The 23,903-nt window shown below is 43.1% G+C and overlaps 13 protein-coding genes across 13 annotated transcripts; 5 read left to right on the top strand and 8 right to left on the bottom strand.

Moving 5' to 3' along the window:
- Positions 1–13: 13 nt before the first annotated feature.
- Positions 14–2,295, bottom strand: PICMEDRAFT_15525 (hypothetical protein). The gene has a single exon (XM_019160862.1). The coding sequence runs from the start codon at positions 2,228–2,230 to the stop codon at positions 104–106; it is 2,127 nt and encodes a 708-aa protein (XP_019018702.1). The 5' UTR covers positions 2,231–2,295; the 3' UTR covers positions 14–103.
- Positions 2,296–2,831: 536 nt separating this feature from the next.
- PICMEDRAFT_71642 (hypothetical protein) lies at positions 2,832–4,850 on the top strand (the record flags this gene model as incomplete). The annotated part of the gene is made up of 1 exon (XM_019163971.1): positions 2,832–4,850. One exon carries the CDS (start codon positions 2,832–2,834, stop codon positions 4,848–4,850), a length of 2,019 nt encoding a protein of 672 aa, XP_019018701.1.
- Positions 4,851–5,044: 194 nt separating this feature from the next.
- PICMEDRAFT_71641 (hypothetical protein) lies at positions 5,045–6,574 on the bottom strand (the record flags this gene model as incomplete). The annotated part of the gene is made up of 1 exon (XM_019163970.1): positions 5,045–6,574. One exon carries the CDS (start codon positions 6,572–6,574, stop codon positions 5,045–5,047), a length of 1,530 nt encoding a protein of 509 aa, XP_019018700.1.
- Positions 6,575–7,183: 609 nt separating this feature from the next.
- On the top strand, positions 7,184–9,621 carry PICMEDRAFT_15522 (hypothetical protein). Its single transcript, XM_019160861.1, has one exon. It carries the CDS (start codon positions 7,599–7,601, stop codon positions 9,456–9,458), a length of 1,860 nt encoding a protein of 619 aa, XP_019018699.1. The 5' UTR covers positions 7,184–7,598; the 3' UTR covers positions 9,459–9,621.
- Positions 9,622–9,758: 137 nt separating this feature from the next.
- PICMEDRAFT_31370 (hypothetical protein) lies at positions 9,759–10,862 on the bottom strand (the record flags this gene model as incomplete). Its single annotated transcript, XM_019162698.1, has 1 exon — positions 9,759–10,862. One exon carries the CDS (start codon positions 10,860–10,862, stop codon positions 9,759–9,761), a length of 1,104 nt encoding a protein of 367 aa, XP_019018698.1.
- A 958-nt stretch (positions 10,863–11,820) lies between these two features.
- Positions 11,821–12,889, top strand: PICMEDRAFT_116256 (hypothetical protein). The gene is made up of 3 exons (XM_019159815.1): positions 11,821–11,911; positions 12,113–12,254; positions 12,365–12,889. Exons 2-3 carry the CDS (start codon positions 12,224–12,226, stop codon positions 12,808–12,810), a joined length of 477 nt encoding a protein of 158 aa, XP_019018697.1. The 5' UTR covers positions 11,821–11,911; positions 12,113–12,223; the 3' UTR covers positions 12,811–12,889.
- Positions 12,890–12,910: 21 nt separating this feature from the next.
- PICMEDRAFT_58018 (hypothetical protein) lies at positions 12,911–13,639 on the bottom strand (the record flags this gene model as incomplete). The annotated part of the gene is made up of 1 exon (XM_019163270.1): positions 12,911–13,639. One exon carries the CDS (start codon positions 13,637–13,639, stop codon positions 12,911–12,913), a length of 729 nt encoding a protein of 242 aa, XP_019018696.1.
- A 477-nt stretch (positions 13,640–14,116) lies between these two features.
- PICMEDRAFT_15518 (hypothetical protein) lies at positions 14,117–15,109 on the top strand. The gene has a single exon (XM_019160860.1). It carries the CDS (start codon positions 14,178–14,180, stop codon positions 14,742–14,744), a length of 567 nt encoding a protein of 188 aa, XP_019018695.1. The 5' UTR covers positions 14,117–14,177; the 3' UTR covers positions 14,745–15,109.
- Positions 15,110–15,242: 133 nt separating this feature from the next.
- On the top strand, positions 15,243–19,094 carry PICMEDRAFT_10560 (hypothetical protein; the record flags this gene model as incomplete). Its single annotated transcript, XM_019159688.1, has 1 exon — positions 15,243–19,094. One exon carries the CDS (start codon positions 15,243–15,245, stop codon positions 19,092–19,094), a length of 3,852 nt encoding a protein of 1,283 aa, XP_019018694.1.
- On the bottom strand, positions 18,728–20,527 carry PICMEDRAFT_15516 (hypothetical protein). Its single transcript, XM_019160859.1, has one exon. The coding sequence runs from the start codon at positions 20,272–20,274 to the stop codon at positions 19,174–19,176; it is 1,101 nt and encodes a 366-aa protein (XP_019018693.1). The 5' UTR covers positions 20,275–20,527; the 3' UTR covers positions 18,728–19,173.
- A 177-nt stretch (positions 20,528–20,704) lies between these two features.
- On the bottom strand, positions 20,705–21,884 carry PICMEDRAFT_15515 (hypothetical protein). Its single transcript, XM_019160858.1, has one exon. It carries the CDS (start codon positions 21,801–21,803, stop codon positions 20,886–20,888), a length of 918 nt encoding a protein of 305 aa, XP_019018692.1. The 5' UTR covers positions 21,804–21,884; the 3' UTR covers positions 20,705–20,885.
- A 289-nt stretch (positions 21,885–22,173) lies between these two features.
- PICMEDRAFT_15513 (hypothetical protein) lies at positions 22,174–22,873 on the bottom strand. Its single transcript, XM_019160857.1, has one exon. It carries the CDS (start codon positions 22,744–22,746, stop codon positions 22,588–22,590), a length of 159 nt encoding a protein of 52 aa, XP_019018691.1. The 5' UTR covers positions 22,747–22,873; the 3' UTR covers positions 22,174–22,587.
- PICMEDRAFT_15512 (hypothetical protein) lies at positions 22,696–23,844 on the bottom strand. Its single transcript, XM_019160856.1, has 2 exons — positions 23,761–23,844; positions 22,696–23,377 (listed from the first exon to the last, which is right to left on the bottom strand). The coding sequence occupies exons 1-2, from the start codon at positions 23,792–23,794 to the stop codon at positions 22,809–22,811; spliced, it is 603 nt and encodes a 200-aa protein (XP_019018690.1). The 5' UTR covers positions 23,795–23,844; the 3' UTR covers positions 22,696–22,808.
- Between the last annotated feature and the right edge of the window lie 59 nt (positions 23,845–23,903).

The raw sequence follows: 23,903 nt of genomic DNA, 5'->3' as shown, positions 1-23,903 counted from the left end.
TTTTGCACTTGTTTTGTACGTGATTTCTTTCAAAAACAAAAAAGTAATAAATGAACGAACATTGAAAATCTTTGGCAGATATATAGAATTATAAAATGGAAAATCAGTTTAGAAGTTTTGTTACCTTACCAATAGCAATAGTTTGACCTTGATCTCTCAAGGTGAATCTACCTAGTTGGGGATAGTCTTCGTATGTTTCTAAGCAAACAGGTTCGGTGGTTTCCAACACAGCGATGATCTTCATACCTTGTTTAGCAAAAGCAGGTGCCTTTTTGGATTTCCTGTTGGTACCCTTTTCCAACTTATGCAACAACTGAACAAAATTTACTTCTTCAATTGCAGTATGAACGTGCATAACACAAGAGAAACCGGAAGATAGAATGGATTTCAACTCAACAATAGCGACTTGAGCTTCGAATTTGGTAACAGTGTGCACTGGGTGTAATGTTGATGTTAGCACGTAACCAGTGGAAACATCTTCTTCTTCGACGTTCTTTAGTCTTAATCTTACCTGTTCACCACAGTATGCATTATCTGCCTCAGCTTCAGTTTCATTGTAAATGGTCAGGATTTCAACGGAAACTCTGTTTGGCATCATCAACAAATTTTGACCCTTCTTGATATGACCGGATTCAATTTTACCCTCAACCACTGTACCCAAATCCTTCATTTTTCCTGATATTGGGAGCATGAAAGGATCATTGATTTTTCTTTGAACCAATGGCATGCCATCAAGGTATTCCAATAATGAAGGACCTTTGTACCAAGGACAGTGAGAGCTTGGAATTCTTTCCTTTAGACCTTCACCAGTGTAGCCTGAGACTGGCATAAACACAACGTCTTCCTTTTGATAGCCGACACCTCTCAAAAAGAGGGATAATTTGCTTATACATTCATTGTATCTTTCTTCAGACCAACCCACAGTAGGGTCATCCATCTTATTGATGACAACAATCAATTTATTAACACCTTGCGTCTTAGCTAAAATGGCGTGCTCTCTGGATTGACCACCTCTTTCAAAACCTGCTTCGTATTCACCCTTTCTGGCAGAGATAACCAAAATACCAACATCTGCTTGGGAAGCACCACCGATCATTTCAGAAACATAAAGTTTATGACCGGGAGCATCCAAGATTGTGTAACGTCTTTTGTCAGTCTCGAAGTAAGATTTACCAACTTCGATAGTTTTACCATCACTTCTTTCTTCCTTGTTGGTATCCATAATCCAAGATAAGTACCATCCTTGTCTACCTGCGTCTTTGGCTTCTCTTTCGTACTTCTCAACAGTACGTTTATCAACAGCACCAGTCAGGTACAAAATGTTACCACCCATAGTTGACTTACCTGCATCGACATGGCCCATGAAAATGATCGAGACGTGATCCTTACCACCAAACATGTCATTGACAACAGCAGGATCAACTTGGTCTGCTTGTTCCTTTGCAAGAGCTTCCGCAGTTGCTGTATTGTTTTGCAATTTACTAGCGGAGACAGATGGTGCTGGTGTTGTCTCTTTTTTGGATTCAGCTTTTGGAGCCTCTGATTTTGGTTCCTCAACCTGTTTTTCAACGTTCTCCTCAATCTTAGGCGCTTCTGCTTTGATTTCTGCCTTGGGTTCTTCCTTAGCTACTTCCTTTGCTTCTTCCACCTTTGGCTCCTCCTTCTTCTTAGTGGCAAGCTTGACAGTACTCGACTTCAAATTGAGCTTTAAAGTTTTCTTCTTTGGAGCAGCATTGAGCTTTTCTTGTTGTTGCTTTTGATACTCTTCAAAACTCATTTGTTGCGAGCCAGAAGTTTCCTGTTGCTGATCGGTATCTTGATAGCCGTTGCTATAGCCGTTGTTAAAGCCACCGTTATAGTTGTTGTTGTAACCGCTGTTGTAGTTGTTGTAGTTGTTGTAGTTGTTGTAATTGTTGTTGTAATTTTGGTTGTTGTTATAATTGTTTCTGTTATTATAGTTGTTGGAACCACCCCTTCTGTTGTTGAAACCACCTCTGTTGCTGTTTAAATTGTTGTAATTTTGGTATTGGTTGTAGTTCTGTTGTTGAACTTGTGAAGGGTCAAACTGAGGGACAAATTGCTGGAAGTTCATGTTGGGAACGAAAGCATTTGCGTTGTTTGGATCGAATTGACCACCCAAGTTGACATTTTGCAAACCCTGAGCAAGGTTGTTTGGATCAAACTGGTTCTGTTGTGCTTGTTGTTGTTGCTGTTGCTGTTGGTCAGACATCTTATAAAACGACACTATTCCACAATAAGTTGGGTTTTTAAAGCTTTTCAGAGTATCACAATTCTTTCCGACGACAGTTCAGGATGAATAGCTGTGGAAGCTCTACATTGAAAAATTTTATGCAGATTAATTGGAAAATGAATATGATCCGAGAAAATAAAAAAAACAAAGAATATACCGTAAAAAACCAAATCGTCGCGTCGATTTTGAACAAGTTACACGTGATCTGCTTACTGTAATTTGCAAATGAGCATCCGTGCACCGTGACAGAAAATGGGGCTTCCTCCTTGTTTCATCTCTGCTTCAGCAGGGAGGCGTATCATTTTTGTTGGCAATTATCCCAGAAGGGAAAAAGCAAAATAAAGCAAACAGTCAACATGTAAATTTATATTTTGGGCAACAGGTATCCCGGGGATTTGAACCACGCCGTTCAAGAAGGACCAACGTTTTGTTGTATCTTACCCGAAGTTTGGTGCTTTAGTTATACCTTTACCGTTTCTTCCGCTCCTCCTTTCCCTTCTGCTAGCTTATTTTTGCCTACCAACCTGGCCCTTAATTTGACGTTTTTTATTGAAAGGTGGCAACAGACATTAAAAAAAAGATGCTTGACCCTCAAGAGTATCTAGCGCCAGAATACGACATTGGCAAGCTCACAGTAGCCAATTTGAGATCGATTTTAGTTGAACACGAGGCAGCATTCCCTTCAAATGCTAACAAGTCTCAGCTCATTAACATTTTCAACGAGAAAGTCAAGTCGAAAAAGGCAGAAATCTTGAAAAGATATGATGTTGGAGCCTCAAGAAACGATATTATTGATATGACCTCAGGAAACGATAGCAGGAAAAGAGAATCATTGGGCAGTAACGAAAAAATACATCTTAAAGAGCCTTCCCCGGTGTCCGAGAAAGATAAAATCATTCCTTCCAAACGCCATTCTGATCCTACCTCACCACAGAAGAGAAACAAAAGAAAAACCAGAAAAAGGGTGCAGTCGAATTCTTTATCCGAAGATAGCTCTGCGTCACCTGCAGCTTCTTTTTTGTCCATGGAGAAATTTGAGATCGATGAAAACGATAATATTTTCCGTGGCCCAATAGATAATACCCCAATAACGCTACTGAACAAAACCAAATTTTCGGCAAAGAAGTCGAAGGTTCCAGTCAAAGACATCCTTTCTAAATTTGACAAGTCAGTACCTTCCAGTAAGGTGTTCATATCTGGCTCAACGGAATCGAAGGCTAAGTCGGTATCACCAAGCCCAGTCAAAGATTCCATTTTATCTGCAACTAAACCGGTCGACACAGCTAACCAGACAGTTGACAATGCATACCTCACAAGCACAGCAGTTGATACCGCATCGATCTTAGCAAGCAATGATTATCTGCCGAACCGAATAGAGAATATTTCAGCAGGCATAGATCAAGAATTGAATAATGGTGACGTTAATGATCCTCAAACTAGCAACACATTTGACTACAAAAATGATAATGATGCCGCCATTCTAATAAATGATATCTTTAGTTCAAACGAAAGAAGTAAACAGTTGAATGGACCAACCAAGAATATTAAAGCAGCTGAGCCGGTTATCAATATTCCGAGCTCGGATGACGACGAAGCAGAAGTTATTGAGGACAAGGCTGATGAACATTTGGTTTCCACTTTGGATGTGAAGTCTTTTAGTTCCTTAGATACTGACGATGTGAGCTTCAGTCGAGAGTCTGTTGATATTGAAGGGAAAGATGAAGCCAATGAGCAGGAATCCATTTGCCACGAAATGGTTCTCGAAGGGATTGACGAGACTGAGACTATTGAAGGGAAAACTGACAATGAGAACGTTAAAACAGAGCTAGATACCATGGTAACTCGATCCACAATCTCAAAGTTTAGTCATGTGTTTAAAACTCTATGGAAATCATTCCTTCTCACTAGTATTTTGGCGATAGCATTTTTTTCTTTTAGTTTGAGAGAAATAAAGAATAATACTGGTTATTGTGGATTCGAGCATCATGGAAAAACACTAAATCTTTGGAACAGACTTCCTGATTCTTTACAGAATAACTTACAACCGGCGAAGCCATACATCGAACTTTTGGAATCGGGTATGATCAATGTTGCCCACTTTGAGTGTGAAGAGTGTCCAGAAAATGGTACTTGTGACCTGAACAAGCTAACTTGTGATTATGGATATGTGAAAACGTATACGTGGCGATCAGCTTTTGGATTGGTACCGTTGCAGGAAACTTGTGAATATGACTATCTGCGTGAAGAAAAGATGCGCTACTTATCCAAATATACATTGTCTTATCTACACCGTCATAACGATAAACAATTGACGCTGGATGAACTACACGACTACCTGAGATCCACCAAGCCTTCTAGTATGTCAGTGGATGAATTTGAAGGATACTGGAGGAGTTTCGTGGAACATGAACTTTCGCAAGAGCCAGATCTGAGTATCAATTTCAACACCAAAGAAATCACATTGAGTCACAGGACACCCACCGAGTTCTACACTAGAACATTTGGAAACGTTCAGCGTGGAAAAAAGTCAAAGAATCTGTTCAAGAGGACTCCACCAACGGTGGATCTCAAAAACTATTACACGAAGGCTAAGATATGATTACTGTGTGACTTTATTTTTGGTAGTTTCTGGATTATGTATATTATAATGTTTAAATTTTTCTTTTCCCTGTCAATTTTTCATTTCTCAAGGGCTTAATTTACGTTATGTTGAATGCTTTTCAACAAAAGGCGATGCTAGTTGAAATGTTTAGTTGCTTTGTATAAATCTAAGTAATACGGGAGTTATGACAATCACACGGATGGATCAAACACGTTTGGAAGAGCTGTGTTTTCAGTATTGCCTGCGACAGTAGAGGTTTCAGTAACAAGAATTGTCTTTGGAGCAGCAGGAGGAGAAGCCGATTCTGAAGCAGGGTTTATTGCTTTTTCTGGGATTATTGGGCGTTGTTCCTCTCGGGCCACTGGAAGGATTTCTGCTGTAGTTGTTTGTGGCGGCACTTGGGCCTGAGAAGATGCTACAGAAGTAGTTGTCTCCTGTACATCTAGAATAGGCGGGTTTTTCACCTCTATTATGGAGTCATCTGCATTCTGAGTGGTTTTCTCTGCTGGTATTGCGGAGGAACTCGTGATTTCTTGTCTCTTTTTCAGCCTTTCCTCTCTGGACATATGATTGGAGTCGTTTGAAGTAGCATACATCGATTCCTTGAGCTTCTGCCTCTTTGCGGCACGCATCTCGGCAGCCTGCTGCTTGATTATTTCAAACTCTTTCATTCTCTCTTCCTCCTCCTCCTTCTTCCTCTTCTCCTTTTCTTCCAATCTCGACGACCTCTTTCTGTTTGCCATGAGCATCTGCATCTCTATCTCCCGTTTCCTCTGCGCACCCTGCTTGCGCTTCTTCAAGTCGTGCTGCACTATGAAGTCAATGTTCTCCTCCAACTGCTTGCTCAAGGCGTACTCGTCGGAAGAAGTTTTCTTGCCGAACGATTTCTTGAGCTCCTTGATCATGTCGTCGTACTGGTAGATTCCTGCTGTCAAACACTCCCAATGGATCATTGCAGGCTCTAAAGGCTGCAAGTCCTCGTACGGGTTCTTGACTTTGCTATCGTACTCGGACCGTTTCGCCGGCAACGAGAGGTCAGTGTACTCCCATCTCCTCAAATAGAGCCTGGCGTCCTGCAGAATGATGTACTCGTCTCTGGTGTTTTGCTTGTCGATCGTGTAGATGGGGTGGATCTTTAAGCTGAGCTGCGGCTTCTCGAACTTGTCGACAACCTTCCGGAAGTTGGCGTAGCTCTTGGTGTTGGACAACTTCGCCAAGTTGTAGAGTACGTCGATCTGCTCCAAGAGCGGGAGTTTCGAGTACGTGATCAACGGGGTGTCGTCCACGTCGCCATTTTCCTCGTTTTTGATCTGCTCCTCGTTCAGCTCGATCAGATTGTAGTCCTGGTAGATTTGATCGACAAAGAAGTCAAACTCCATGTCGATGTTCTGCAGCTTCTCGTTCTTCAAGAACTGGATCAACTTCGTCTTGAGACTGTTCAAAAACACCGGAGGAGCGATGCCGAGAAGCTCCTCCTCGAGGTTCTCCACGTCAAACGCGTCGGACAACTTGATCACGTGCTTCAGTAGGTAGATCCACTGCACGAGGTACGAGTAGTTGTAGTGGTTTCTCAGCGAGGCTAGCCGTTCCGCGTAGATGGGGTTTTCAATCAGCAACTGCTTGGGGGTCTTCAACAAGTGGGCCTTCGTTTCCTCCGGCACCAGCTTCGAGAGGTGTTCCGCCGGGTGGTCGGTGTATTTCGGGGACTTCAGCACAGGCATGTTCTACTCTCGTGGCGTGCTGCTGTGTGTTTGCAGTTGGAAAAGGGGAACGCTGAAGAGACGCCATTTGCACTTCCAGCTCTTCTAAACAACCATGAGCCGCCAATTCATGCTACGCGGTCCCTCCACACACCCCACTTACACCCGTGCACCGACATGTCTCCCTCCCACCCTCCTTCTCCATGACGTAAGCCGCTCTGCCCCGGCCTTTTTCCTTGCTTACGTACTCTGCCCACACGATCTCTCCCCATTATCCCCGAGAAGGTTCTAGAAGTGTGGGCTCTGACGCAGTGGCTATCGGCCTGCGCTGTGACCGACGTCGTGAAATTTGCACGCCTCGTCTGACTAATCCTTCGCCGAAAAGCGGCCCGGCATCGGCAGAGGTGTGTACTGCTCGGGCTCGGACCGTCCGGCAGCATGTTTCCCCCGGACGTGGCCACTGCCCCAGCTTGCGCCAAGCAGTGACCCAACCCCCGGCCCCAGCTTGCGCCAAGCAGTGACCCAACCCCCGGCCCCGGCCTGCGGGGCTGGCTGTTATCTCCAGGCCGAGCTGCCCGTCTGCGACGTATTATTAATTCCGCGCCGTGCCTATTTTAGGCCGAGCAGGAGGGAGGTCCAGTCCTTGCGATCTCTTGCCGCTCTGCTGCTGCGCAAACTGCGTGTTGTCAGTCAGCTGTCTGGTTTCATATTCCTCTGCTCGTGACGTTTCCTTTCCTTGGTGCTGTTCTTTTCTTCTCTGCTAGCGGCCTGTATCTTCTACCACCGCACACCGTTTGCACCAGCTAGCCTAGAACATCACAGTCAGGCTGTAACGACCAATTCCAGGCAAACCCCGCACACCCGTCCATCACAGACGGATTACAAATCACCGGAAAAGCACACCAAACAGAAGCTGAGGCAGCAGAAAAAAGCACAAAAGTCTGCAGAAACTCCAGAAAACAAAAAAGACAAAAAAAACACACAAACCAACCCAAGTTTACCCATTTCTAGCACTACATTCGATTGCTTTGCTTGCACCGACCAGATGACTTCAACCCTAAAGCGCACGATCACAGACATCATGGAGGACGAACTATACGCACCTGCGTTCAACGACAAGCAACAACAACAGCCGCAGGCCAACATGGAATTTCCTGCGTCCCAGCAGTCGCAGAACGACTTTCTCCAGTACCTCTCTCTCCCAAACGCTTCCCAGGACTCGCTCCAAAAGATGGCAGAGCCTGAAAACCAGGTGATAGATCACAACGGTAGCACCAACAATAGCGCCGCCGCCGCCGCCGCCGCATACGGAAACTCCCCAATGTCGAACCTGGATGGCATCTACAACTCCTACGGTGACCCTAATCTGTACACCAACCCGCAGCTACCCGACTACCTTTTCAGCAACACAAACAACGACACGAACTCCCAGAACATGGTGGACGAAGACGGCATTATCATCAACCCGCAGATAACCAACGTCGACGACCACCCTTACAACTACAACTACATCCCTCAACACAGCCAGATCCAAGCCAACACCAACATCAACAACAACAGCTCCAGCAGTCCTCCAGTCGATGACGCTCAGGATGACATTTTGATGATCCCTCAGGACAACTACTTTGTGTACGACCACCAGGATCCGCAGTTCATACCTGAAATGCTCCAGATGGAGTTGTCAAACAAATCGTTCCCGCAATCCAATGAGTTGAACATATTCAAGGCCAACGACGTCTTGTACGAGTTCTCAGATGATGAGGACGAGGACGATGACATTGATCTGCAGAACAAGTTGGACGACGACATGGAAATGAAATTGGACGACGACGATAGCAGTTATGACGACGACTCAAGCTGTGCTGGAGAATCCTTGGGCGACGCCGAAAATGACAATGCCAACAACTACATCGCAGCCAATGACAACTCGATCTACTCTTTGACCGTTCCAAACCAGTTCAACTCGATATCTCTACCCTCGTTGAATCAAAACCAGTTTTCTCAACAGCCTACTCCGCTAACCTCTTTCAACAACATTGATTTTTACGCAAGCGATAACGACGACGAAGAGGAAGATGATCACGGAGTAGTGGACGACGACGACGACGACGAAGAAGAAGACGATTTTGCCATCGACATGGACACAGATGGTGACCTATACACGTCTGCCTTCCAGGAAAGAAAGGAATCCGTCATTGGTGACTCAAGACCTCTGGTCAAAAAGGAACGTATTTCGTCTCGTCCTACAACTAGACCAAAGAGGTACAACAGAAGAGCCTCCACACATATCCCTACTGCTCCAAATCTTCCATCATCACTCAGAAAGCCTAGATCCAGCGACACAAATACCAACGGCCTCGATTTTGCCGCCGCCAAAGCTGCTGACGATGCCGCCACTGCCACCATTGGCCACGATACCTACGACAACAAAACTCCACTTGCAGACAATGACGATCCGAAGGAGGATGAAGAAGAACATGTCTGCATCATTCCAAACCCAAAGACTGGGAAGCCATGTCTCAAGAAATTCTCAAGACCTTACGACTTGGTTAGACACCAAAACACCATACACGCATCCAAAAGATCGTTCTACAGGTGCATGTTCTGTGAAGATGACTTGAGAAGAAAACATGACTTGGAGTCTATCAACAAGATTGTTGTTACATGTAAATACAGAAATACTCAATTCTCAAGGGATAACTCACTCTCTCATATTACCAGTTCTCACAATGTCAAGAAGATCAAATCCGGCGCGTTGAACAACTCGGGCTATTTGAGCAACAAGACGTTCAGCCGTTGTGACGCTCTTACAAGACATTTACGTTTCAGACATGGTCTAAACAACAACCAGGTTGTTGACGCCATGGAATTCGCAAAGAAAAATGTCGAATTTTACGACAACTAATTCTAAGGATTTTTTTGTTTCCCAATTTTTGAATCATATCAACTTTTCTATTTATCTTTTAAACCTTTTTAATTCTTCATTATCATTAAATTTTTCTTTTTTTTTGACGATTTCTATTCTCTTCTCTTTGCTTCTCTTTTCTACTTGTTTTGGTAATATCTACTTATCTCTTCTTTCTACTTCCTCTATACTATTTTGAGTTTTTCTATATAATATTTATCATGCTAAAATAATTATTTTTTTTAGTTAAACAACTGAGTAAAAAATTAAATAGGTAAGTAAATTAAGGTAAATCAAGAACTAAAATGGGTAACTGTCAGGCTCGGTGTCAACTGTGTAACCCTCGGCTTCCTGAATCTTGGCCTGCTCTTCTAAGTATGGCAAGAGGAGACCATGGAATTTTTCATAACCTCTATAACGCTTGACATCTTCATCCCAACTCAAAATACCATCCAACAACCTCTTTGGAATGTAAGGCTCTTTGCACATCTTTGTAATAGGTAAGAAATACGTTCGGATAGTGAACACTATGCAGCCTGAGATTGGTAACCTCCTGACAGACTGTCTTTCTGAACGATAATACATCTTATTGATATCTGTGGCAACTTCAGCTGTGTTCCAACCAACAACCTCCTTGTCCTCAGGACCAATCGACGAGGACCATGCTAGGTCTGCATCAGTCTGTAGAAAGTAGTTGTTTCTGACAACTGGCTTATCGCAAGTGAGTCTGGAGAAAAACTTTTCCATTGGTCTTTTCAATTTTTCATTGTACTTTGGCACATCTCCCGTGGTATGGATAGCACTTAATGGAAGATTCAGTTTGTCCCGTAAACGCCAGAAACCAGCTAGCATGATAGCACCACCTTTCAAGATGTACTGTCCATTTTCGTCCTCTTTTAAAATTGCCAAATCATCTTGAACCATGAGTGCAGCCATTTCCATAGGGTCTTTCTTAAATTCATTTCTAGGGACATTGACGAACTCAAAAACTTCGCCTGTGACCAAATTGTTGATACCCTTCTCGGTCTTCTTGAACAAGGTTGGATATCTAGTTGGTAAAAAGTTTCTGAACTCTGTGAGTAATTCGATGGCAGCATCCCACACCACTGGGTCGGTCCCAATCAACTCATGACCACGGTCGGCGATTCTTTCAACCTTGTTGTTGTGGTACTTCATCCACTCATTGTCTAACTCGATCCACGAGTTCCAGTCCATCGACCGAATACCCATGGTGAAAAAGTATGTGTGCTTGAAAGCACGGTATGGTAGTGGGGTGGTGTCTTTGACGGACCAGCCTTTAAACTCCTCCACTGGTGGATAAGTGAAAACCTCAGGGGTCCACGTTCCGAGCTTGCGGTTCTTGTTGTTTGCTACTTTAACAGGCACCGGGGTGTAACTTTTCATCAACGCAAGGCTTTTAACGGTACCGCTTTGCGACTTCTTGCTGATAGCCAGATACACGCAAAAGCCCAGCACCGAGAGCACAGCCAAAACCAAGATTGGGGATGTGCTCGAAAGGTTCAACCCGCCACTGGTAGAAACTGTTGGCATCATTTCGTCTATATTTTTGAACTTACTAAAGTGTTTCGATTGTCGACGAAATTGCTCTGCGTAAAGTAGTGTGAATATATGACTAGAAAGGCACGATAGAATGGGTTGAAAAAAGGAATCAACCGAATTTGAGCCCCTTGCCATCCAGTTAGAATTCGTGAAATATAATGTGCACAACACGCCGTTTATAAGGTAACCCCCCCTAGGTTCAGACTTTTGACCACAGATTGTTATCAATGTACAAAATTACCTAAATAGGCAAGCGGACCCTGATACGGCGAGCGTCGCAAATGCTTCGAGATGTCTCTTTGGGACATGTTTGACGTACCGCTGCTGCCCCGGTACGCGTGGTGATGACAGCTAGCAGAAAACAGACGATGCCACCATACTATACGGGTGGAGCTGCTATACCTTGGCTGGCCTGGCGATGGAGTGTGTGTGTCTTAGCCTCAAAGTCAGACGACTTTCTCTTTTGCCATCCGCTGCCACGAAGCGTTTTCTGCTTCGGGAAACAACATGCTTCCACCTACCACCGAAGAGAGGTATATTGTATCTATCATCAACACTTGTGCTATACCTACTGTTCTTCAGCAAATCCCTTACCGTAACCTACCCCCTTCTCGCCAAGGCTGACCTCGGCCAGCCGACCTGCTGAAATCCAGCCCCAGTGCGATCACGTGCGCGGAACCGTTATTTTTTCCCGGTGGTTCGATTGGATTTGAGATCAACGGCTGGAAGAGCAGAACTGACCATTTTCAGACACGGTAAGATCCGGGGCAGAATACCGGAAACGAACCGCTGTATTGTTGTGGTGCTGTAGAAGCTGTTGCGTCTAGCGGAGAGCCAAAGGAGACTTTTTATCTTGTTGCAGAGACCCAAGTAAGAAGGGACATCACGAGACGGTATCTAGCCACGTATCGACATTCAACAAACTAGGTTCCACTTTTTGAAGAAATCCACACACCATGGGGAGCTGTTTTTCAAAAGATTCGAAGGTACGCATCGAAAAAATTGGATTGGATCCGCTAGGAATTATCCCGCAGACATAGGAGTCGAATACTGACCAGAACCGTTTTCTTTTCTTTTTTCAACCTTTCGTGCAGGATGACGGACGAAGTCCTCCCCACGCACACAGATCTAGAACACACAGCAATGAAAGCTTGCAGAAGCAGGCCATAGACAGCAATGCTTCGCCTACGGAGCTCAGAGTATTGATGCTAGGGTTGGACAACTCGGGGAAAACTAGTACGTAACTTCACACAATTATGCTTGAGTACCACGGTATTAGGGGCTCGACTTGACGAACGAATACTAACATTTTTCTCCTCCTCTTTTTCCTTTTACTGTGTACCTAGCTGCTCTGTACAAACTGAAGCTGGGCTCCGCTGAAGATACGGTCCCCACCGTTGGGTTCAATGTCGAGACGATCAAGTACAGAAACATTTTGATCAATGCGTGGGACGTCGGTGGCCAGGAACGGCTACGTGCCCTCTGGAGACACTACTTCTCGGGAACAGACGTGTTGGTGTTTGTAGTTGATTCGGCGGACACAACCAGAATCGACAAAGCCAAGGCCGAGCTGTACAAAGTCCTTGCGGACAGGGAATTGAAAGATTGCGATATGGTCATCTTGGCCAACAAGCAGGATCTGGAAGGCGCCATCGATCCGCAGGAAATCATCGACAGGTTCGATCTTAAAAGCTTGGAGACACACCAGTGGAAAATTATACCAACCGTAGCCACCGAGGGAACGGGACTGCCAGAGTTGTTGGATTGGATATCAAGCAAATACGACCACTGATAATGACGTCCACTGTGAAGGAAGTCTAGATATACGTAGATAGATAGACAGGTAGATATATCGAGAAATAAATACATACGCCGGAAAATGTATACATGGCTCAAACAGTCAACGTGGTGACAGTCCCGTCGGCGTTACCTATGTAGGCCTTCTGTGCCATGCCGACAAACAAACCGGTCTCCACCACACCGACCATCGCCTTGATCTTCGAGTTCAAGTCCGCCACCTTAGCAGCGGGAATCTCACCAAAGTCGCAGTCGATGATAAAGTTGCCGTTGTCGGTGATGACAGGTCCCGCCTTTGCAGGAGCACCCGGTCTGACCTTCGGAGCGCCACCCAGTGCCGTTAGCTCCTTGATGATCTTGTTGTACGCATTTGGAATGACCTCAATCGGAATGCCCTTCTTCCAGCCCTTGCCCAACACACCCGTGTTTTTACGATCATCTGCAACAATGATGAAGTTCTCCGACGAGTCTGCAACAAGCTTCTCCTGCAAAAGACATGCACCGCCACCTTTGATGCAGTTCAATCCGGAGTCGATCTCGTCGGCACCGTCAAATGCAATATCAATCGTAGGGTTTTCCTCCAAACCTCCCAACTGGATCTTGTTATCAATAATCAACTGTTTGGACTGGAACCCCGTAGGAACACACACAAACTCCGCCTTGTTTGGCATCTTGCCAATACACTCGGCTACATACACTACAGTGGATCCGGATCCAATACCAATGATTCTGTGGTGTGGCTTCAGGTTGTCCTGCACGGCAGCATATGCACACAACTTTTTGGATTGCTCCACTGGGTCAACGGGAGCGGCAGACGTGGACATTTTCAACAACGAGCTTGACGATCCAATGTTGAACTTGCGCAAACAACAGAAAATGGTTCGAGATGTGACAAAAGGCATCACATCACATTTTCTGCGCAAACAACGGACCCAAACCGGGGCTCCAGAGAAGAAAACGGGTAACCTAGGTGGCCAAATTGTGTGGGGTTGTTCGGTTAGGGTCATCTACCGAATTCATGCACGAAATTTTTTTTTCCCACTTTTCTGTCCTCACCCCCTATTACGTAAACATTAGAGGGTTTGTGCAAAAGGGGTTTAAAACTCACGTGCTTGTACCAAGGGTTTCTTGCTAGGATGGCCACCGCGCACCCCACAGAAACGCTTTTGCTCAGCATTCGCGAGCCGGATTCTGCTTCTCGCTGGCAGCCAATTTTTTTTCACATAGCGACAGAGTGAGGGTCTGAGCGGTTCCAAGATTTCGTCGCATTGATATGATGGAAATTCATTACATCGGGTTAAGAAACAGAGGATTGAACACAGCTTGAAGTGAAAGTTCGAACTACAACCACAACCAACAATCATGTCTGCTGCAGCAAAGGTCCTAAGTGCTAACCCAACTGAATTAGAATTACAAGTTGCTCAAGCTTTTATCGATTTAGAAGCCAACTCCGACTTAAAGGCTGAATTGAGACCACTTCAGTTCAAGTCCGTTAAGGAGATTGAGGTTTCGGGTAACAAGAAGGCTATTGTCATTCTTGTCCCAGTTCCATTATTATCTGCATACCACAAGGTCCAAATCAGATTAACCAGAGAATTAGAAAAGAAGTTCCCAGATCAACACGTTGTCTTCCTTGCTGAAAGAAGAATCTTGCCAAAGCCAGCAAGAGGTTCTAGATTAGGTCAAAAGAGACCAAAGTCCAGAACTTTGACTGCTGTCCACGAAAAGATCTTGGATGACTTGGTCTTCCCAACTGAAATTGTTGGTAAGAGAGTCAGATACATGGTCGGTGGTAACAAGATCGCAAAGGTTCTTTTAGACTCCAAGGATTCCAACAACATTGACTACAAGTTAGAAACTTTCCAATCCATCTACCAAAAGTTGACCGGTAAGCAAGTTGTTTTCGAAATCCCATCCAAGACTTTGTAAATTACTTTATAAAACCTTCATCTAATAAAATAAAGATAAAATAAAAAGTATAATATATTGAAAATGAAAACTTTGGAGCAATGAATAAGAACCCAGAACAACCACAAGGAACCGGCCTTGAGAAAGCATCTTACCTTTTACGCTTATCACTCGCCTAAGCATGCAAAAGAGTTGAATTTCCACTTAGCTAAATTTGCTTACTGAGGCTAATGTCGTTCTTTTTCCATTCATCCCTCATTTATCTTCTTCTTCACATCACCTCTTCTCTAGTCTACACCAGTAAATCTTGCTGCTCATATACGCTGTAGTTTAGCTACTTTGTTGCAGTTTTGTAATATATTAAAATTTTCGCTTTTCAGGTAAATCACATCTCAAATTCAATTTTTCATGTTCGTCAAAAATACCTGCAGGTAGACGGCTTCACGCAAGCCATTGTCCACCTGTTCCCTGTATCTGGCCCTACTCAATCTCTACAAGCTCAAAGCACACTTACCAGCCATGTTGCTACGATTGCGAGTGAGATCCGTATCCACTCATTCAAAACGGAAAGCCAAATATGCAGCTCATCTGAATTATTCCACTTCTCACAAAGCGAAGGCTACCTTTGATCTTTCATTGACGAGACCAACTGAAGATGACAAAGTGACGAGACAAACCGACAGAAAGAGACAAACAAATAGAGAGCAGTTAACTAGCAACAAACAGTCTAATCTTTTTGTTTCTCCCTTTAAAGAGGAGTTTTTTGTACCTCCAATTCATATGAATTCAATGATGTTAGAATTCAAATTTGATTTTGGCAAACACCACGATAAGAGGGACCTTATACCTAAGTTGAAACTGCTTCTTGATTCTTTTTTGCAGGAATGCGATACTCCTGCTAAGTTCAATAAAATAGTATGCAAATTAGAACCAATAATAGAGGAAATGTTGATAACAATAGATGATTTGTCGTTTGTGGATTTATTCACCTTCCTCTCTTATAAAAAAATTAGAATAGACAATGACAAGGTAACTAATAGATTTACAGAATTGCTTTCTTCTGAGTTAAGTGTGCAAAATAAATATGACTTGCTATTTTGCAATCGAGAATCTCTCCCAGATGCTGAACCACATATTTCCATCCTTCGCAACCCTCTAACGCAAAAGCAAATGTATAGGATAGCATGTTCATACTCTACTTCCATTATCAAATCAGTAATACAATCATTCTATTTACCTTTACATGATCAAAAGAAAGTTGACGAATACTTGGAGGTCCTTTATGAACGATATCCTAAGAATCAGAATAAGTTTAGAGCTTTCAAATGCTTTATCAATCTTCTCTTACAGAACAATAAACTAGATATTAGAATTTCAGCAAAATACAGCATATCTTATTTGTGTGGTTTTTTGGCTTCACTCACAAGAGCTGAAATTGAAGTTCCTTCGAATTTCTCATTAGATTCCTGGCATGAAATTTTGATAACCGAGTATTTTCAGCATATAAGCTCCAAAACCTTATATAATTACCTCACAATATTTTATGGTGCTTCTCTGCCTGACGAACTTGACTTACTTAAGGATTCATGGGAATGCAAGCGTCTCAATGATGAGCTCATGCGTGATCTTTCTCCCTTTGTCAGCAATGATAGGGCAATACCACTAAAACTTCTTTATTTGCTTTTCAATAAACTATTGGCTGAAGGAGATACTGCAGTGATCAAATTAGCAATCAGATGCTTTCAAAATTTAAAGACAGATACACCGGAGAAACAAGTGTTAAAGAATTATTTCCGCTTTTCTGTATTAAAACAGGCTTTAATTATCAAAGACCAGAAGAATAGTTTGTTCCAGTATTTAATGCAGTATCTTGGTGAAGAAAAGTTTAATCTACCCGAGTTTGAAGAAATTAAGATCAAACCTATATTTGATTATTATGGGAGTGATTTCAGTGGTTTTGTCCATTACTTAAAAACTATCAATAGATCTACTGAGATGTATAAATGCATAGATGCACAAGAAGTTCAGTTGATTATAGATACATTGGGTCAGAGAGAAAAAGAGAAACTAATACAAGTACTCATTAAATGTAACTTCTTATTCAATGGTGAAAGTCCAGTCAAATCTTGGATAAAGCAAAAACCTAGCTTAGTAAAATATGTATGCTCAGGAGGTCAGCTCAACCCTGAGATGAAAAACAGTGAAGCAATAGAGGAAAACTTCTTACTGAGAGCGGTTACCCTATTGACCCCCAATGAACTATTCGATCTTATCACGGATTATGATACTGGGGAATATTTTGCTAAAGAAATACTTTCAACGTTCAAAGTTTACAAAAACAGCTTTGAATACATCTGTGCTCAACTAAAGGTTCTACCAATTGTGAAAGGTAAGACCGGTAGTGTTTATCTTGAAATATTGGTTAGCTTTATGAAGAAGCATAATCTTGATGCAAACTCTATTACAATGGAACAAAAACTTAGACTTTACAATATCTACATAGAAAAGATCATAGATATCAATCATATAAGTGGATTAGGGGTTGCTTGTGCATTGATTCCAGGTTGGAAAAAACAAATATTGAAGTTTTGGGGTATGTCTGAAACACATTTGGTTAAGCTCAAAGATGATAAATATGCCATCACGGAACAGTTAGATGTTACAGCCTCTCTTCTCAAACATTACGTGACCAAGTACAGTGAAAGCAAGAGAGTGAATGCCAAGCTATGGGCAACTTTATTCAAAAATTCTCTAGTTATTGGAACTACCTTGAAGGAAAGTTCTGAAAAGGAAGAGCTTCTCTCACAGCTTTTCAAATATTTCCAGGTACAATGTGTTAAAAAAATGTTCAATCCTTTTACCTTATACAAACTATATCAACTTGCTGAGTCCTTTCAATTAAAGCCTGAGTGGAAAGTGGATATCAATATAGGCAACTACCTCGAGTCATATTACTCTGTGAATATTAATGATGTGGTCTCAGCTAGTGGTGTATCAATTGGAGACACTTTTTCCGTGATAGCAAAATACGAATCTAATGTCGAACTGTCAAGTTCTTTAGTTTCCAGGTTGTTTGAAGAAGTCCCAGAAAATGAGAAGGGTTTTTTTCTTGTTTCATTGAGGAATCTTATGGTTACTGTTCCTTATGCACAAAACATCCACAGTTATATTCATGCTCAGATTTTAAACAAAAATTCGGAAATATACAAACTTTTTGGGTTGGATATGGAGAATCCCTTAACTAATAGTCCAAATTCGAGAAGATCAAAATGGATGAGATTTGATGTTAGATATTTCTCGCCATTACTCGAAATATTTATGAAAGATATCATAGCAAAAGAACAGAACACCTCAATAAGGAATATGATGGTGGATTCACTTGCTACTATGAAAACCAATCCAAACAATGATGCACCTATGAGGTTTTACCAGATGTATTGTGATGTTGCATATTTTACCAATCCAAATACATCAGGATCACAATCCCAAGAACTAGCTCTATTCATGACAGAATTCAAGGAAGTTTTCCAATTGGATCAACAAAAACTAGTTTTGCCAGATTATTTGGTAAAACCTTTTGCATACCACTTTCTATATACAAGAATGTTCACATATGATATAAAAACCATTATTCAGCTATTGTACATTTTAACTCAAGGGAATGAAGTATTGGGAGAACTAGGTTTCTGGAAGCTAGGTGAAGAAAGAGAGATTGAAAACCTAAACAGTGAAAATAGTAATATTCCATTCTTTTATAAAATAGAAGACGAATCGGATTTGATGAGTCTTTACAGATTAGTATTTACGGCTTCCAAGAACACTAGTGAAGTTTCAACAAGTGAACTGACTTATATCATCAATATTTCTGAAAATTTGATTAAAGCGGAAAGCATATCAAAACGCAGCAAATATTCGATAATGAATTGCACGTTGATTTTGGTGGGTAAACATTCAAATTTATTGTCAGCATTTTACAAGAAAGCACAACAACTTTTGCCGGAGTATAAGGTTACGAATTCTGTCATTGCAGAATTACTTTATTCCACCATGACCAATGAAATAAGGGACATTGATTCCACATTAGATTATATGATTAGTACACATGAAACGCATTTCATGCATCAATCATGCGAAACTGTGATTAGAAGATTAATTGCTGAGGAGCAAAATGGATTAGCCCAAGAGCTATATGTCAAATACACAGAGAGAAAGCCAAGGTTTAAGATACTAGACCTTAACGATACCCTTTCGTGGGGAAAAGCTAGACAACCTGTAGTTACGATTGATTCGAATGATGGCGTAAATATGAAAATGGATAGATACAAGGTCAAACTTTATGATTACGATTCCTTAGATAAACAAAAAAGCTGATAGAGAATTTATATAGAGCCTTTTTTTGTTGTTTTTAAACATACTTAATTCATACAAAATGATTAAGATAACAACTTTTTCATGCATTGAATGCCTTTAGCATTTCCTGTCTTCTTATTTTGGTCATCTCCTGAAACCCGTGATCAGGATCATCAGTTTTTCTTTTGATGTTATCAAGAGGTAAATTTAATTTTAGTTTACTTCTTGGGTGTCTTTGCTTGTGTTCTTGGCGATGTAAGGGATGAAAATCTTTTTCGATTGGCACTTTGTTTCTATTTAATATTGTTTCAAGTCTGATTGTCTTGTCATCAAAGTGCTCTGCGATGGGCCTTTCGTCACACCATATGGTATTTGGTTGACTTTTGGTGGAGCTAACTAGAGTGTCCGAGTCACTGTATGATGTACTTTCTATATCTGGAATGGCCGCAGCTTTATCTATAATGTCTGTGAGTGTTGCTGCTTCTGAAATAGAGCTTGAAGGGGAAGTAACGAAAGTAGAGTTGTCTGATGAGCGGTGGCAGTAGTTGTACCAGTAAGCTGCAGCTGACAGGAGGACGAGTGTAGATATGACAAAAGAAGAGCTTGAAGATGAGGAGTGCTTGACCGGGGCACTGTATGTTTCGTGAGGCCCAGATGTGGAGATAGAGAAGAAAAGTCTTAGCACTACGAGGGAAAATACCAAAGTAGGTATGTGGACCTTCATTGTGGAGTTTTCTGATATTGTGACGTTGAAGTACAGGTCGATGTTCCAAAACGCAAGCAGGAGGGAATGCGCTAGATTCCAAACGCTCTTGGTAAGTGAAATCACATCTTCCATCTTGATGTCATTGCTCAAGGTCCTTGCGGCCTTGTTCAGACGGGTCGGAGAGGCGTCTGAGGGGTATATCGGTTTCCCATTTCGTAGTATGAAAGGTTCGTCTAACGGATGTAAATTTTGAGCGTTGTCGTCGATGTCGACAGTGACTTCAAAAGCCACGTCTTTCATCTCCTTGCTTCGGAAGCTGTCTTGAAGTGGCATCAACTTGGGCGTTTTTGCACTTTTGTCGAACGGAGCAGCGTGCGGTCTCATGCGGTTACGGAACTGGTTGGAGCTGCTGATGGTCTTCCGTGTCGGAGACGGGGAACGCGTGTTGCCACCCTTGTTCCCAAACCTGTTGAGCAGTTCGTTAGGGTTGTGCATTATATTAATCATGTCTCTGGCGTTTGCCTGTGCGTGTGTATGAGACGGGGTGAAAGGAAGGCAAGTCAAAGGAGACGAAGAAAAGACGGAGGCAGATAAGAAGGGGGCAGATCGAGTGCCACGGGTGCTATATATCGGAGAGGAAGAGAGGGAGCTGATTTCTCGATTGATCTAGCGTGATACGGTGCTAAGGAGGACATTGTCGTGTCACAGATTCACCGAATTGAGGCTGGAAGAAGGAAGCACTGTGGGGGAAAACGGTGGTTGATAACATGCCAGATTAGGAACAAACCAGCCACTTGTCCGAGATAGGCAAGGCTTGTGGCTATCACGGCGGACGTGACGGATATTTTTTTCAACCTCTCCTTTTCCAGTTCCGCATATTTTTCATTTTTCTTCAGTTTCGGTTATTTTCCACCTCCCATTTCCCCTTCAAGAACCGAAAATTTTAATTCATAATAAATATTCATTAGGATATTATCAAGCAAAATATATAAACAAATACTTATATAATAAATAATAATAATAAAAGAAATGGAATAAATAACTTAAACAGACAGATGATATTAGACAAAAGAGTCAATAAAATCAACACTCAGTTAAGTTGCTTATTAGAACTTCTTACCGAACAAGATGATTTGTAATTGATCGTACATGGAAATGACACCGGCACCGGCAACACCTCTCAGGATGTTAGCACCACAACCCTTGAACAAGGACTTGATACCTTCCTTGGCGACAATTTGGGAGAAAGCGTCGAAAGCACCCTTGTATTTGACAGCTTGACCAGAAGTCATCATCATTCTTCTTCTAACGGTATCCAATGGGTAGGAAGCGGTAGAAGCACCAGTGGTGACAGCCCAACCTAACAAGAAGGCAGCCAAGAAGTTGGTTTCCAAAGAGCCAACCAAAATAACTGGCTTCAAGGAGTCGAACAAACCGAAGTACAAACCTCTGTAGACAACAATACCAACAACAGATGGCAAGAAACCTCTGTACAAACCAGCAATACCGTCGGAAGCTAAGGTCTTCTTGTAGACATCGAACAAACCGTTGAATTGTCTTTCACCGTTACCCTTGGAAGCCTTGGCGTCGTTGGCCAATCTAGTTCTAGCATAGTCCAAGGAGTAGACAAAGAACAAAGAAGTACCACCGGCCAAACCACCAGAAGCCAAGTTACCTGCGAACCACTTCCAGTAACCTTCGTCCTTCTTGAAACCGAACATCTTCTTGAACTTGTCCTTGAAGGCGAAGTTCAAAGCTTGGGTTGGGAAGTATCTGATGACGTTAGCGGTGTTACCTCTCCAGAAGGAAACAATACCTTCTTCCTTGGCGGTTCTGGAGAAACATTCGCCGATACCTTCGTATCTCTTGGCCAATCTGCCTTGCTTGAGCATCTCATCTTGGTTTTGGATCAAAAGCTTGACTCTTTCGATTGGTGCAGCAGCAGTCTTGGAGACTGCGGCGGAGATACCACCCATAAGGAAATCAGTCCAGAAGTTGGATTGGAGCTTTTTTTCGCCAGACATGTTTGTTGCTTCTAAAGAATATTATATAGTATACCTCTTGGAGACACCTGCACCAGAAAAGAAATCAAAAGAGAAGGAGCAAAAACTACAGGAGGGGGAGAAAAAAAGGAGAAGAAAGAGAAGGAGGGAGAAAGAGAAGGAGGGAGAAGGGGATGGAAGAGAACAAGCTGGCCTGAGACGAGCACCTTAAATCCTGTCGACTTGGAGAAATGCGGGAAATTGCCGTTAATTAAATAAAGGAGCAGTCGACGAGTTTTTGACCTGAGCGAATTGGCCGCCGCGCTTATTGGCACGTCTGCCGCAACGGCAGCACGCGTCTGAACGGCCACAGCGGCGCCCGGACGACGGCGCGGTCTGCGTGTGGTGAGCTTACGTACTCCGCGGGGCGCCTGCGCCGCGCTCCCATTGGTCAGTTGCGGGAGGGGAAGCGAGGGGCGGTTCCCAGCTGGGGCACTTTCCCTCCGTCCACAGATACTATCTGAAGGACAAGTCCTTTTGTTTTGCCACGACGGGGAGGGGAGAGGCGGAGATGTCTACACTACAGTGTGTACGTGCGTGGGTGCGTGGGTGCGTGTCAGGGTTTGCAGCGATACGCTGCGATACGCTGCGATGGGGGCAGATCGGTGGCCCGGACACGCTGTGCGGTGTTTTCTCGGACGATGTAGACTACCGGGCGGCAGAAACAGAAGGCTGTCGGAATGAAAAAGCCGTTTCCTTCACGGTGGCCGGTGGGCTGCCCGCGTGCTGTTGTCAGCATGGTTGTAGATGTAGTTGGAGCTGCTCACTATCTGCGTAGCTCTATCTGCGTAGCTGCCAGATCGGACCGGATCTGATCTGGCTCGGAAGTGAAATTTTCTTTTTCCGTGGCTCGGGGTGTCCTGGCATCGACGCGTCGGAATTGGGGCCCTGGGGGAGTTTCTTGTATTAAAATTAAAAATTTCATGTTTTATGTATAGAGAAAACTCTTCACTATCGTTTGAGTATACTTAAATTACACAATTTAGTTTAGTAACCTAAAGCAGCCAACTTCTCGGATGCTTCGGAACCAGCAACAGTAGCCTTGGCAGCAGTCAACTTCTTAGCAGCAGAGAGCTTCTTGGCGTAGTATTCAGCAGCCTTGGCCTTTCTCTTTTCTTCCAAGGAGTCGACGATGGACTCGTACTTCCAACCAACAGAGGAGGACAATCTGCCCAAGGTTGTGTACTTTCTACCTGGCTTCAATCTCAAGACTCTCAAAGCTTGTGGAACAACAATCTTCTTCTTCTTGTCGTATGGAGGTGGGACACCTTCGAAGACCTTTAATCTTTCTAATGCAGCCTTACCTCTGGCAGTCTTGTGTGGGATCATACCTCTGACAGCCTTGTAGAAGATTCTGGATGGGGCTCTGAAATGGAATTGACCTCTTCTGTGGTTGAAGTTGGTGGACTTTCTCAAGTAGTCGTGGTACTTTAACTTGTTTCTGAAGAACTCACCGGAGACGTTCATGCTTTCGCATCTGACAACGACGATCTTTTGACCATCCAAAAGCTCCTTAGCAACAATAGATGCTAATCTACCTAATAAATGACCCTTACCTGTAGAAAATGAAAAGATAAAATTTTCATGCAAGCATGAAAAAGCCGTGATGATGTTAGTACTCATGTCCCTGCTGGAGCTTGGTTCAAGGTGTGGGAAGAGAAGTTTCTGTGCTGTTTCGTGCCATGTATGTTCGAGCTGTTCTGGACTCTCTTCTCTCTTGTCGTATGCATATTCCACTGCACGCTTTCAAACGTGTCAGCTTCTGGGCATGTCGCCACTTTTCATCTTTCCTAGCTTCATCCTGCCACATGGGTCAGGTATCTTCTTCCTCTGGCCCGTTCTCCTCGAGTTTGTCTTGGTTTTCACTTGGTCGTTTTCACTTTCACTCTCACTTTCACTTCTCTTCTTTCCCTTTCATTTCTCGTCTAATGCAACATACCGTCAACGACAACAACTGGTTGGAATTCGCTCATTGTGTATGAATATCAAATGTGTCGAGTTGATTAATCAGACAGCTTTTTTGGTTAAAGTCAAGCTCACACACCTACTGTAGTTGCCTGTCTTAATCTCAGCAAACTGAAC

This window comes from Pichia membranifaciens (assembly GCF_001661235.1).
Source record: "Pichia membranifaciens NRRL Y-2026 unplaced genomic scaffold PICMEscaffold_2, whole genome shotgun sequence".
Taxonomy (NCBI): Eukaryota; Fungi; Ascomycota; class Pichiomycetes; order Pichiales; family Pichiaceae; genus Pichia; species Pichia membranifaciens.
Note: the sequence above shows the minus strand (reverse complement) of the source record. Positions and strands in the feature narration are given on the sequence as shown.

Coding starts and splice junctions, on each gene's coding strand:
- PICMEDRAFT_15516 (XM_019160859.1), bottom strand. CDS start 20,274: ATGCACAACCCTAACGAACTGCTCAACAGGTTTGGGAACAAGGGTGGC.
- PICMEDRAFT_15518 (XM_019160860.1), top strand. CDS start 14,178: ATGTCTGCTGCAGCAAAGGTCCTAAGTGCTAACCCAACTGAATTAGAA.
- PICMEDRAFT_15512 (XM_019160856.1), bottom strand. CDS start 23,794: ATGAGCGAATTCCAACCAGTTGTTGTCGTTGACG. Junction 23,378..23,760: donor ACCAGTTGTTGTCGTTGACG/GTATGTTGCATT, acceptor CATTTTCTACAG/GTAAGGGTCATTTATTAGGT.
- PICMEDRAFT_116256 (XM_019159815.1), top strand. CDS start 12,224: ATGCTAGGGTTGGACAACTCGGGGAAAACTA. Junction 12,255..12,364: donor GGACAACTCGGGGAAAACTA/GTACGTAACTTC, acceptor CTGTGTACCTAG/CTGCTCTGTACAAACTGAAG.
- PICMEDRAFT_15513 (XM_019160857.1), bottom strand. CDS start 22,746: ATGAAATTTTTAATTTTAATACAAGAAACTCCCCCAGGGCCCCAATTC.
- PICMEDRAFT_15525 (XM_019160862.1), bottom strand. CDS start 2,230: ATGTCTGACCAACAGCAACAGCAACAACAACAAGCACAACAGAACCAG.
- PICMEDRAFT_15522 (XM_019160861.1), top strand. CDS start 7,599: ATGACTTCAACCCTAAAGCGCACGATCACAGACATCATGGAGGACGAA.
- PICMEDRAFT_15515 (XM_019160858.1), bottom strand. CDS start 21,803: ATGTCTGGCGAAAAAAAGCTCCAATCCAACTTCTGGACTGATTTCCTT.